Raw genomic sequence first — 14,024 nt, 5'->3', positions numbered from 1 at the left:
TGAAGGCACCCAGTCTTCCCATTCACTCCAACCTCACAGTCACTATTTCCTCACAGTCACTCTTTTCTCACAGTCATTCATTTCTCACAGTCACTCATCACTCAGCACTTGCGCTCGACACTCGCACTCAGTAGGTACCTGCGCTCACCGGAGGTATGTACAGACTCCGGAGGAGCTCCTTCAGCCCAAGCGCTATATCAAGTCAATCATGGCATAAATCAATAAAAACATGTTGCGGCGTGCAGCCCGATCCATAAATATCCTCACAATTAGGCCCTCGGCCTCACTCAGTCATCAACCTCTCCAATCTCTAGGGCTCTCAGAAATCATGATATTCAGCCCAAAATTTGATAATATGATGTTTTAGTAAATAGCAACAGAGACTGAGATATGATATGAAATGAATAAACATGACTGAGTGCGAAATTACAATTTGAACATATAATTCAACCTCATAAATGACCCCAATGGGTACCAATAATAACAGCATATGTCTAAGCATGATTTTTAATACGAGTCTCAGCTCAATTTTTCCCTAACATGTAGAGAATGTACGGATGTCAACAGATAATTTAACTACACAGTCCCATGAAATTTGACCAAGTCACAATTCCTACGGTGCACGCCCACACGCCCGTCACCTTACATGTGCGCCACCTCAAAACCAATCACATAACACATAATTCGAGGTTTTATACCCTCAGGACCAAATTTAAAACTGTTACTTACCTCAATCCATGTAATTCTTTATTCTGCAATGTCTTTTTCTCGTGAATTGGCCTCCAAACGCCTCGAATCTAGCCACAAATAATTTGATTCAGTCAATAAAATTTATTGGAATTAATTCCATGAGAATATACTAGTTTTCCAATAAAATCCGAAATTTAGCTCAAAAACACATCTCGGAACCCGACAAAAGTTACAAAATCTGAAAGTTCATTCAACCACGAGTCTAACCATACCAATTTTACTTAATTTCGACATCAACTCGACCCTCAAATCTTCAAATTAAACCAAGAGGGTTTTCTAATCTTTCCAACTTGATTCACCCATTAAATGTTTAAAGCAACCATGGATTCGGGTAATTTGACCAATAATGAGTTAAGAACACTTACCCCATTGTTTTCCTTGAAAATCTACCAAACATCGCCTATTCCCGAGCTCCAATCCGTCAAAAATGGAAAATGGGATGAAGTTTTCAGAACTTAAACTTTCTGTCTAGACCTCTCTTCTTCACGAATGTGACAGGTCCCTCGCGTTCGCGAAGCACAAAATCGTGCTGCCCAAACATTGCTCTTCGCGAACGCAAGACACTACTCGCGAACGCGATGCTTTACCGAGCTCTTCTTTGTGAACGTGAGCTCCCCTTCGCGAACGCGAAGGCAAAAATCCATGCCCACTATTTTTCCCTTCGCGAACGCGAGACCCAATCGCGAACGCGATGGACAACCCAGCTCCTCTTCGCGAATGCGAGACCCCCTCGCGAGCACGAAGGGCAAATCTTGCCTGCCTCAAATTCCCCTTTCGCGAACGCGAGGGCCCACTCGCAAAAGCGAAGAAGAAAACCATAAAAAGCACACGAGCAGTCTTCAGCCAACATGCCAAGTCCAAAAATGATCTGTTAACCTCTCGAAACTCACCCGAGGCCCCCCGGGACCTCAACCAAACATACCGTGAAGTCCCATAACATCATACGAACTTAGTTGAACCCTCAAATCACCTCAAACAACGCTAAAACCACGAATCATACCCCAATTCAAGTTTAATGAACTTTGAAATTTCAAGTTTCCACAAACGACGCCGGAACCTATCAAATCAAGTACGGTTGACCTCAAATTTTGTACACAAGTCATAATTGACATAACGGACCTAGTAAAATTTTAAGAATCGGATTTCGACCCCAATATCTAAAGGTCAACCCCCCGGTCAAACAACAACAACAACAACAACAACAACAACCCAGTAAAATCTCACTAATGGGGTCTGGGGAGGGTGGTGTGTACGCAGACCTTACCCCTACCCCGAAAGAGTAGAGAGACTGTTTCCGAAAGACCCTCGGCTCAAAAAAAAAGGAAAACAAAAAAAAAAAAGAAAAAAGAAAGAAAACAAAAAGGCAAAAAGGGAGATAATATTAGTATCACAACAACAATATTCAACCCCCCCGTCAAACTTCCCAAATATTCGACTCTTGCCATTTCAAGCCTAATTCCACTACAGACCTCCAAATAATTTTTCGGATACGCTCCTAAGTCCAAATCATCATACGGAGCTATTGGAATCATCAGAATTTAATTTCAAGGTCTTTTACACATAAGTCAATATCCGATCAACTTTTCCAACTTAAGTTTTCAATTAAGAGACTAAGTGTCTTATTTCACTCCGAAAATCTTCCGGATCCGAACCAACTAACCCGGTAAGTCATAAAATAACTGTAAAACATAGATTGAGTAGTAAATGGGAAAACGGGGTTATAATATTCAAAACGACCGGCCGGGTCGTTACAACGTGACTTCACACCATAACAAAAGAAGGGCCATATTTGAAAGCACTCGCAAATTCAAAATCTGTGTTCCGTTGCTTCTAAAAGTTATGGAGTTAAATCTATATTCTCACAACCATTGCTTTCACTCTCTCTTCTTCTCACATCTTCTACATATGCTTCGAGGGGCCATGTATTTTCTGCTTCCCCCGTGTGTCACCTGGTTGCAATGTAAGAAAATTAAAAAGTAGAAGTCCACCATTGAAGGTCATTCAAAGCTTTGCTTTCGAAAATATGATTTTTTTGAGTTTGTTAGTTGTTTGAATTGGGTGTTGTTCCAATTGATTGAAAATATCAAAAGAAGTTCAAAATTTAAATTTGAAGTGATTTGGAGTAGATTTGAGCAAGATTTGAGTTACATTTCAGAAAAGACGCAAGGAAGAAGACGGAGTCAGTTTTTTATATAATTATGTATAATCTTGTATAATAGTTTATATGACTGTATAAACACATTTTATACACTATTATATACTTTGATACACGTTTATACAAGCGTCTGTAGACGAACTTCTTCCACGATTTTCAGTTGCAATTCTTGTTCAAAACCAGTCCAAATCTCCATTAAATGATTTCAAATTTTATACACAACCTCCTTATACTATTTCTAACAAGTCTAAATAACACCCACTCCAAATTTCTCACAAAATCAAATTCAAAATTTAAACCCACATATTTAAGCTTGTTAAAAATCTAATTTTCACCAACCAAATGGGTTTGGTTTGTTGAACTAATATTTGAGTCACAGTTACTGATTCGAAAATTAACTTAAAAGTTTGAGCAATCTTTTTTTTAAAATTAAATAGTAATTTCGAGAATCTATTGGAGTTGGATGTTGAATCTTAGTCTATTATTTTTAGGCTAGTTGGTTGTAAATTGAAATGTGGGCTATAAAATTAAAAAGTAGGGAGCCCAGTTATTCTTATGTGAAATTTTCCCTAATATATATATCTTGTATAACAGTACTTCATTATAACAATAAAAAAATCGGAACAAACGAAACTATTATAGAAATATTTGACCGTATATAAAACTAAATACTTTCCTAAAAAATACTTTATATTTATATTTAGTGCGCATCCATTACTACAAAGAAAAAAATTATATTTATTGACATTTTGTATTACAATAATATTTTGAATCTTTCCTAGAATATATAATTGTCCAACGAGAAGATGTCGAAGGGGATATATTATATATCATCCACCAAATTCTAGGCTGTATCATGGAAGCCATTTCTGTTCTCCCTTCTTCTTTCTCCTTATTATTATTGTAATAATAATTTGTGGTTTAGTCCCTAAATATATCCATAAATTTTTATTTTGATCCTCATTATATATATTTAACATTCAACTAGTTGAGATGTGCACTTTTGATTCTTCTGCATGTCTTTACAAATTTAACGAATTATTAACCGTTAAATCATTTAATTATTCATGCATTGTGGTAAATTAGTATTGTTACTCCTATAAAAACACATATTTTAATTAACTTAAGGTTAAATACGCTAAGTGAAATTCTAAGGAGCAAACTAAAATTTATCAATAACTAAAAGATAAAATATATTAAGAAAATTTTGGTGCAACGGTAAAGTTATCTTCGTATAGGTCATCAGTTCGAGTTGTGAAGACAGTCACTAATATTTACATTAGGTTGGGTTGTTTATATCACACAAACATTAGGTTGGGTTATTTATATCACACCTCTTGGAATTTGGTCCTTTTCTAAATCCTACGTCGAAATGCCTTGTGTGGGACTCTTTTAACTGATGCAATTATCCATATTGTTATTATATTATTCTGATTTTCATTTTAGTTATTCTCACAATACACGGATCACCACATGACCATTTCCTTTTTATGTGCCTTTAACTTCCTCAAACTAGCCCCCTCATTTCTCTCTCTCCCTCTCTTTCCCCTTTCATCTATTACAATATTATTTTTTCTTGGTGTCTTTTTCCTGTTAGCAAGCTAAGTTTTATCCTTTTTCTGTGTATTAGTTTTACTTCAAATTCTTTTTGACCATTTTTTCCCTCATCCTATACACTTTTCCATAATCACCCCACTTCTTGTATTTTAATAAAGATTGATTCTTTTTAGGTTTCTTTAAAAAAATTTACCTCCCTTTTTGGAATTTTCTAGCTCTTATTCTCTTCTTGTCATATCAAATATAACATCTTGAGTACTGAATTAACGAGAAGTGGTAATAGGCCTTTTATTTTCTTGTGTAATATCTTGTCAAGAACTTTGTTGGTTCATGTCAAGAAACTGTTTGGGTGAATAATTAGATTAGCAGAATGGGATTTGAGGATAATAAGGAAGGTAATAAAGAGGAATTAGCACCTGTTAATGAGGCTAATAAGAAAGGAGGAATTGCTGATTCTGATTCTGAGATAGAGCATGAGGTTAATGAGAATAAAGTTAGCAGACAAATGAGTGAGAGTTCAATGTACACTACTGATCAGGAGGATGATGAAGATGAAACTACTAACAAGATTGAGTTGGGTCCTCAATGCACTCTCAAAGAACAATTTGAGAAAGATAAGGTGTGTGTGTGTTTATTTTTCTTCTAATTTTCCATTATACCTTCTGTTTCTAGTAATAAAAAATGCATCTTTTTGTCTTCTTGATGCTTAATTGTCATCTTTTTCTTAGCATCATTCCTTTTGTTTCTAAGAAAAATATGAATATTCGTATCTTCTTGGTGCTTAATTATGTGCCTTTCATATGTTTTTGCTTATAAGCTATGATTTCTATGTTCATTTTTATTTTGTATAATGCTGGCCTGATATTGGTTGAGGCGGGGTCTATCGAAAATAGCCCCGTCTCTCTCTTAAGGCCTGCGCATATTCCACCTTCCCGGACCCTACTTTGTGGGATTTCACTGGGTTTGTTGTTGTTGTTGGCCTAATATTGGATTTAAACGAGTAACATGATCAGTGAGGATTCATATAGCTTACCCGACGACGTGTTGTTGTTGTTGTTGTTATATCATCCCTTTTGTTTTTAGGGAAAAATTGGATCTTTCTGTATTCTTGATGCTTAATGTCTGATTTTCATATGTTTTTGTTTATAAGATATGATTTGTATGATCATTTTTTGGGAATTTAGGATGATGAGAGTTTGAGAAGATGGAAGGAGCAGCTTCTTGGAAGTGTGGATATTAATGCTGTAGGAGGTAATTTAACCATTTTCTTTTCAAGATTTGCTTCATCAATTTTCATGCATTTATGTGCATTTAGAAATTTATCCTTTTCTTCTGCCTTTTTTTTAAAAGATTTTATGTCATTACCCCCTTTTAATCATTCTTCATGGACAGGCCTGTGTAATTTGAGATTCTTTTGCTGGTTTCTCTAAGATATCAATGACTATCCCTTCTCACAAAATGACAGCTTGAAAGAGATTTTAGTAGTGGTCCTCTTTTTTTCCTGCATTTATCTTTCTTTTGGTGCGAGCAGTGCATGGTAAAATTATTAACTTTCAGATCTCTGCCTTACATCAAAGTGAATTTTGGAATGTCGTAATAAGACACATATCTTATGTATCGGTACTGGTAGGAGGATGGAGGGACTCGGTGGAATAGTTGAGGTCGGCGAAAGCTAACCAGACACCACGGTTATGAAAAAAAGAATATACTAAGACACAATCTTGTGAAATTTGACATCTTTCAGATTGTTATTTTAAACGAGCCCAGAGTTCAAATCATCTTATGGATACATATTCAGTTAAATATGGGGGTGGGGGTGGGGGGAATGGGATCATGTTTCGCTGAACATGTTCAGTTAGATGGATCAGTTGTTAAGTATATTTGGTAGAATCTTAAGTACATATTTGCTTTGCATAAATGGATTTCCATCTCAATGAATTCGGTGTCGAGATAGAATTTGGTTACCAGCTATGTTGCGCGGACTCTCCAAAACAGCTGCCGCACCCATATTGGATACTCCAAAATGCACTACTTTTGGAGGATCCGACACGCACCCATCGACATTTTCGGAGAGTCCGAACAACATAGGTTACCAGATAGGATCTAGTGATGGAGCATTGGACGACTGTTTGATAGAAAATTCTGACACTTTTTTCTACTGTCTGCGATAAAATTGTAAGAGTCGCTGGATCCAGAAGTGAAGATCTTGAGCCTCGAAATTAAGTCCCCCGGTAGACCTGATATTGTTCTGCCAATCCCAGAGGATGGAAAACCCAAAAGTCCATGGTTTGTCCTGAAAGAAGGGAGCAAATACAGCCTAAACTTTAAATTCCAGGTCAGCAATAATATAGTGACAGGTCTCAAATACACAAACACAGTTTGGAAAACTGGTATCAAAGGTATCCATCTCTTTGTGAAATGTCATTTTGAGGCCTAAGAAATTTGTTTATATGATGTTTCTGATTACTGTTTTCTTTTTTCAAAAACCTTATCTCAGTGGACAGCATGAAAGAAATGATTGGAGCCTTTAGTCCTCAATCCGAGCCGTATACACACGAAATGCCAGAAGAGACTACTCCCTCTGGCATTTTCGCAAGAGGATCTTACTCGGCAAGGACAAAGGTGATTATCAGCTTTCTCATTTCATACATTTAAATATTTCTCATCAACCATTCCACATAGTGAAGGGCAGCCTTGGCATAACAGGTAAAGTTGCTGCCATGTGACCTGAGGTCACGGGTTCGAGCCGTGAAAACAGCCTCTTGCACAAATGTAAGTTAAGGTTGAGTACAATAAACCCTTGTGGTCCGGCCCTTCCGTGGACCACGCCACACACATAGCGGGAGCGCATGGGGCTGCCCTTTACCATTCAACAGAGTACATCCTGTATACCCCAGAAATTGAATTTTAGAGCTTCTGCTTGGGTCATGGCTTAGTTTAATGGCTTATCACATATTGAATTTGGTGAATAGGCCCTTCTTCAATATGATAGATTGACAGTGATGTTGCAGTTCATTGCACATGGTCCTTATCTTTACCTTATAGTAGGGGACCATTTGAGCTTCATTATCTTTTGTTTTCTACTACTCTTTTAAGTAAACATAGGACCACCATATGAAAATGCCAAATGAAGCAGAGTCTTGGATATGGTTTCAAAAGCAACATTAAAATTTAGGCATTCACCTGAAGCTGAATTTTGTGGCATTCTAGATGCTTTCACATGTATATGTTTTTTGCACTTTGGAAATAAACACATCTTTAATCGCACATGCTCTTATGCGTATCAACTAAACTTTTGTCGTTCTTCTTGTTTTATTTTGTAGTTTCTTGATGATGATAACAAGTGCTATTTGGAGATCAACTACACATTTGATATTAAGAAAGAATGGCAGGCAACATGAAGAAAAATTATTGTTGCTCGACTAGTTGTCCCAGACTGTCTTGTTTTCGTTTTTCATTTTTATCAGTTTTTTCAGAAGAGAAAATAGGAGGGAAAAATGAGAGGATGTCCTGCTTCAATTGACTGTTGAGATATGAAGGGGGGGGGGGGGGGGGGTAATTTTAGCAGTTAGATCTTTTTTGTGAGTGTGATTCAATAAAGCTGAGCTTTGTCTATGATAGATTAACCAAGAATTTTCTATTTTTATATGTGCTTAGGTGTGTGATTGGTTCCTTTTGAATGTCAAGAAACCAAGAAGATATTTCAAGAAATAGAAAACTTTCATTCATTATGATATTGCATTCTTTTGCTTTTCTTCCAACCAAAGATTTCCAGTTTAGGAAACTTTGGCTACTTTTCTCTATAGTCTTTAGTATTTTATATGTTTTGCTGGTTCAACCACCCCCTTCTTTTATCTTTCCCTTTCTTTTCCATAACTGAACTTGAAATTCATGCATTGGCATGATTGTTCATGATTTCTGAGTTGAAAACCTACCAAAGATTGAAACTTGCTATGTTTTAGATGTCCAAAGTCTAACACACTTAGAGTCTGTTTGGACATAAGAAATTTTTCACTTTTTTTCAAAAAATTCACTTTTTTCGAAACCAACGTTTGGTCATAAATTTTTCAATTTTCACTTGAAGATGCATTTTGTAATTTTTCGAAAATTTGAAAAACTCCAAAAAGCTGTTTTTCAAAATTTCACTCAGATCACTCACAAAACTTCAAAAACAATCCAAAATTATATTCATGTCCCAACACAACTCAAATTTTCAAATACCATTTTCATTTGAAATTTTTTTCACTTTTTTTTGGAATTTTACAATTTTTATGTCCAAACGCCCACTAATTTTCCTAACCCCCTCCTCCCCCTCCCCCTCCCCCCAATTTCCACCCTAATCCCAGACACCCAAAAATCATGATTAGAAGTAACAAATGCTTATTTCTTTTGTGCCATTGAAATGTTATACTATCCTAACAACTTAGTTCTAAATAATGATATTTACTTTTTGTAATTCTTGAGATATAAGGTTTAGTAAATGGACTATAAGTGCCTTTCTATTTTCAAACTATACTTCCATCCCTCCTTTAAACCTAAAGTGATCACGGAGCTACTTTGTTGAAACTAAAGGTGGCTAACGGGCCGGGCCGCCCGGTTCTAGACCGAACTAGCCCGGTGTATAAGGGGCCGGACAAGGTTGGGCTAGGGAATCGGTTTATGCCGGTTGAAACATGACTTTTTTTATTTTTAGCTCGCGTCAAAAACTATTTATATTTAATAATCAAAAAAGTGTGTAAAATTTGTATAATTTTTGTATATAACATACATAATGTATATATACACACAAAATATACAAAAATTATACATTTTTTTGTTATTATTTTGAGAGCGGCTATACAACATAGAGGTGGACCGGACCAGTACAAACCGATAAAGTCACATCAATGGGTTACTAGTTACCCAAATCGGCTCGGATTGGCCCGGACCGGTTCAACAGCTATAATTTCAACAAAAAAAAATAATATGTAATTGAACGTTGGCAGTGGTCAGCTCCTTTTCACCGTTTCCCAACGGCTGGAATTGCAAAACTAGCCCCTTTTGGAGTTTTTTAAAAAAAAAAAAAAAAAAATTATAACACCTCCATTAATTACTAATTTAAATATAAATAGACTTTATTTCTTCACTCACAAAACATAACACTCTCAAGTCTCAATTGTCATTCTCTCATAGCAGAATATTGTTGTTTTCTAAATTTCCAAGAAAAGTTGCCTCAATTAGCTGGTTATATTCACTTGCAGATGATATTCACTTTCCCAAAAAAAGATCTCAAATGCATGCTACCCCATATGGCATTTAGATTCCAGGAAACTTTGCATAGGTAGCAAGCAAAAGCAGTAGGCAGGACAGGACAAGGATGTCAATCATTTAAAACCATATACTAACGAGGAGATGAGGCACTATTGAGCAACCCAAGACAATAGCCAACTTTAACTGCAACACACATTAAATTTAACTTAAATGCTGATAAAAACCAGGACCAGAGTACTAAATTTTAGGTAAAAATCTGTGCCAAACCATGCATGAATTCTGTCTAAGAATTCTCTCTGCCTCTTAAGGTTTTTGCACTCTCCTTAATCATAAGAGTACGTTTTTGTCTAAACTATCCTTTATCTCCCCATTAAACGTCTTACGTAATTAACACTCCGTCAATTGGAGCAATAAGGGTAGATTTTAAAAGGAAAAAAAAGTAATAAATGACTTCTTGTTCTTCTGAAACGTCAATGTTTTGAAACAAATTTAGTCGGTAGAAAATGACAACTAATATTAAAATGTTAGTGGACAGGAGTGTATCTTTCAAATCTTGTAGTATTAGTATTATTCTCGTATTCTCTTATGTTTAGATCTTTATTAATACCGGTTATTTCTTTCACTTCTGTTTCCTTGTTGTTGCTGCTCATTTTCATCTTTCTTGAGTTGAGGGTCTATCGAAAACAAATTCTTTACCTTCACAAGATAGGGGTAAGGTCTACGTACACGCTACTCTCTGCATACCCTATTACATTGTGTTTGCCGTTGTTGTTGTTGTTGAAAATAACAACAATATTTGAGATTGGAGGGATTACAAGTTAAATTGAGTTGAATACCCGCTATAAATAGATCTCTTCCCTCTAGTGACCTTCTCATCAAAAGTCACAAGAGGGCATCTATAAACAAGAACTTATATAGAGTGTAGAAAAGATCTATGGGAGAGGGAAAGATGCTATCATCAAAGACACTCTTTGGGTGTCTGTTAATGTTAATAATAGTGTGTGAGATGATTACTTTGCCCTGTTTAGGGTGCCCAACAGATGGTGATGGCTGCAGAAATTGCATAGTAAATCACATGAAAGCCGACTGTCCAAAATGCGCGCCTATCATGCGTTGCATGGCCAAGTGCTTGTGGGGTGGAACTTCGCGTACCAAGTGTACAAAGAAGTGCGATTGCAAAGGTGTCTACCCAAGGCTTTCTGATTGCAAGAATTGCTTGTCACAATGCAAATGCAGTTGCACCTCTGTCTAAACATGTCTCATTTGGCATGTAAGTTCTATGTTTTATCAAGTATAGAGAGATCAAGAGAAAACAAAGGTTGCTTTAGCGGGGTTGCTTTGGGGGGGGGGGGGGTAGTTTGTCATGCTATTCAATTGAAGGAAATATCAGTAACTGCTAAATGATGTAGAGAATTGATGTGGAAGCTTGAGAAGCTGCTGTATCAGTATAATAAGAACTTATTATTCCATTGAAATGAACTGCACACATACTTTTGCTAGAGTACTATATATGTATTACAATTGTCACATAGGCGAATTCAGGATTTTAACGTGATGGATTCATCAACTTTTAAAGTTCTTGCCACTTAACAGGTATTTCTTCATACGCTCCATCTTTCTTCTTTTTTATCAGATTAGCGTTAGCACTTTTTTCTCAAAATTTTACGATAGAAAACGCTCTTAGGGCATATATACCATAACACCTTGTTTATGCAATATACTTTTAGAATATTCTTGACAGAATCAGGGAACTGAAGGAAAAATATACATCTACGCCTTATCGATCAAGTTTAATTTCCTAATGTAGCAAAGAATTTAGATAAATGTTTCTAGAAAACCTATAGAAAGCAAATGTTACCTACCAGATGTCATTAACACAGAACGAAGACGAGAAGGAAAGAGAACTCTCATATGCATTATACAACAGGATTACAAGTCAGATACATGTATAGATATATATAATGTATTAACAAGAAAGGAAAGATGACATTACATTTGTGAGGATTAGTATCATTATTGGTCGCGGAGAAATCTTTGTAGGCACCGAAAACCCAAATGCTCAGCACAAAACGTCTCCAATTCATTATCACCTCTTTCTTTGCAAACCTCCATTTCCATCCTCTCTATAACATCATCCCAGTCCATCAAAAACCCATCCCAGTTTTGAATCTTAGTGTCAGAAACAGCATCTAATATCTCTTGCAACCCCACGATCCGGCGGCTCACGTGTCGCCTCAGCTCCCTGACTGTTGGATCAATTCCTGGCACTGAGTCTAATCTCAATAGTAGACCCATTAGCGCCTCGTTCATCCTGATTCTCTCTCGCTCACTGGACCTTACAGCATCAACTGTATCCTGCTATCAACAAGTGACATGTCACGGACATGATTTCAGTGAGATCATCTATCATTCTAGCTAGATGGTTTGTGTACTTCACAAAAATAGTTGATAAGATTTAACTTAGATATGATCTGATTGTACCTAAGTGACATAACAACCAGTCATGACCCAGCATGGGGGTCATGTCATGACCAGCGGCACTGAGACTAAGCCACCTAGCGAGCCTACCCCTTTTTCACGATAAGAATCCGGTAGAGTATCCTTTGTAGCGGTAGCAAACTACAATTTCAACCTTGTCATTATTCAATCATCTCAAATTGCAAATAATGTGGGATAGAGATGTAGTTGAAAATACATAGCACTATAGCAGCATCAACTGTGACAAGAGTGGGTTGCTCTAGCGAGCACCCTCCACTTCCAACCAAGAGGTTGTGAGTTCGAGTCACCCCAAGAGCAAGGTTGGAGTTCTTGTTGTTGATGTTGTTATAGTAACCCCTACTAACTAAAGAAGTCTTATACTTGCACAAGGTGCAACTGGAGTTTTTACAAATCCTCTTACCTTAATAATTAATACTACTATGTTATGCATGTAGCCCCTCTCTGCAACCTGAAAATTTTATGTTATAACTTTTTAATCAATTCGCCTATGAATATCCGAGTATATGACTAATATAAGATGAATTTTTTTCAAACCCATATTAATTAATTATTTTATGTGGCCATCAAAGAGGGATTAAGTGGAATAGAATTGACTGGGTGGTAGAGTCGTGGAAGCTCGATCTAAGCACTATCGTGTAAAAATATATATACAATCACGTCACTTATTAGGTAATTATAGGTAAATCTCTTGATAAACATTAATTGGTAATCTGATAAGAATAGTAACTAATCATTTACGACAGGTTAAAGTTTTAGATCCATATATGAAATTTTGAAAGTATGAATTTAATAAGCTGAAATTCAGAGAGCAATTTAGTAAAGTGTACAGTTAAATAATCGGTCAATTATACCTGCCGTTGGATGAGACGTTGTAAATAGTTTGCTTCAGAATTGACGGCTGAAATCTTCTTTACAAGGGTACGAACTATGTAAGACCTATAAGCTGACTGTATTTTAACAGCAGCCGTACCGGTCGGAGCTGAGAGGTTTGGGAGTGCATTTTCCGGCGGGGACTGAATGGGAATTTGAATGATCTCCGGGGTAGATTGGTCATTTTCCATAAAGCAGGTGACAGTGGAAGAAGAAGAAGAGTAAAAGCTGTTTCTGCGAGAAGACTTCATAGCTATAACTGAAAGAGTAAGAATAAAGAACCCACTTTATTTATTTTTAGCTCGAAACTATGTTAGTAATAAAATAAATAAAAAAAGAAATTATAACGAATAAACTGGATCATTAAAAAATAATTTGAAATTAGCTACCAACTTTATCGTTAATCTATTATTAAATTGCGCGTATCTAATATAATCTTTTAATAATTAATCGCTAAATTAAATCAGTGACTTTTAGCTACAGTGTTTAGCGGATATAGTAAAGTGGAAAGTGGGAAATCGTAACGAAGGGATGGATATAGTTTGAGAATTGAGATCATATACTTTGGCGGGTATTGCGCATCGCTGCCGTTAGGGGGACCCCGCCTATTTTTTTATTTTTTTTTTTATTTACTTTAACAGTCATTTTTTGTGGCTTTTTCATACGTTAGTGGGTTCCATGTCTAGGAGCTGTCGGTTGATTTGTTTTTGGAGTAATATTACTTTTTAGCATGCGCCAAAAATTATTTATATTCGTTAGACGAACATGAATATAAAATTTATATAATTTTTATATATACTATACAGAATATATATATACAAAAAATATATTTTTCGACTATTATTTTAAGAGCGACTATATAGTGTCATTTGTCTCCTTTTTTTACATTCCGACGGGGCCACAATTCGATAGTTGAGTAAAACAGTGAGTTATCTATGTATAT

General features: G+C 36.1%; 3 protein-coding genes across 4 annotated transcripts; 2 read left to right on the top strand and 1 right to left on the bottom strand.

Moving 5' to 3' along the window:
* The first annotated feature begins 4,414 nt into the window (after positions 1–4,414).
* LOC104088078 (rho GDP-dissociation inhibitor 1-like) lies at positions 4,415–7,947 on the top strand. Its single transcript, XM_009592697.4, has 5 exons — positions 4,415–5,081; positions 5,647–5,713; positions 6,643–6,861; positions 6,960–7,084; positions 7,786–7,947. Exons 1-5 carry the CDS (start codon positions 4,833–4,835, stop codon positions 7,861–7,863), a joined length of 738 nt encoding a protein of 245 aa, XP_009590992.1. The 5' UTR covers positions 4,415–4,832; the 3' UTR covers positions 7,864–7,947.
* Positions 7,948–10,525: 2,578 nt separating this feature from the next.
* Positions 10,526–11,050, top strand: LOC117274617 (uncharacterized). The gene has a single exon (XM_033653945.2). The coding sequence runs from the start codon at positions 10,647–10,649 to the stop codon at positions 10,962–10,964; it is 318 nt and encodes a 105-aa protein (XP_033509836.1). The 5' UTR covers positions 10,526–10,646; the 3' UTR covers positions 10,965–11,050.
* Positions 11,051–11,607: 557 nt separating this feature from the next.
* Positions 11,608–13,389, bottom strand: LOC104088080 (BAG family molecular chaperone regulator 5, mitochondrial). 2 transcript variants are annotated; one of them, XM_009592700.4, is made up of 2 exons: positions 13,063–13,389; positions 11,608–12,070 (listed from the first exon to the last, which is right to left on the bottom strand). In XM_009592700.4, the coding sequence occupies exons 1-2, from the start codon at positions 13,330–13,332 to the stop codon at positions 11,726–11,728; spliced, it is 615 nt and encodes a 204-aa protein (XP_009590995.1). In that variant the 5' UTR covers positions 13,333–13,389; the 3' UTR covers positions 11,608–11,725. The 2 variants fall into 2 exon arrangements, with proteins under 2 accessions (XP_009590995.1, XP_009590996.1); XM_009592701.4 differs by having other exon boundaries at positions 11,608–12,067; positions 13,063–13,380.
* Between the last annotated feature and the right edge of the window lie 635 nt (positions 13,390–14,024).

This window comes from Nicotiana tomentosiformis, chromosome 4, assembly GCF_000390325.3.
Source record: "Nicotiana tomentosiformis chromosome 4, ASM39032v3, whole genome shotgun sequence".
NCBI lineage: Eukaryota > Viridiplantae > Streptophyta > Magnoliopsida > Solanales > Solanaceae > Nicotiana > Nicotiana tomentosiformis.
The sequence above is the reverse complement of the archived record's forward strand: the minus strand, read 5'-3'. Positions and strand labels throughout refer to the sequence as shown.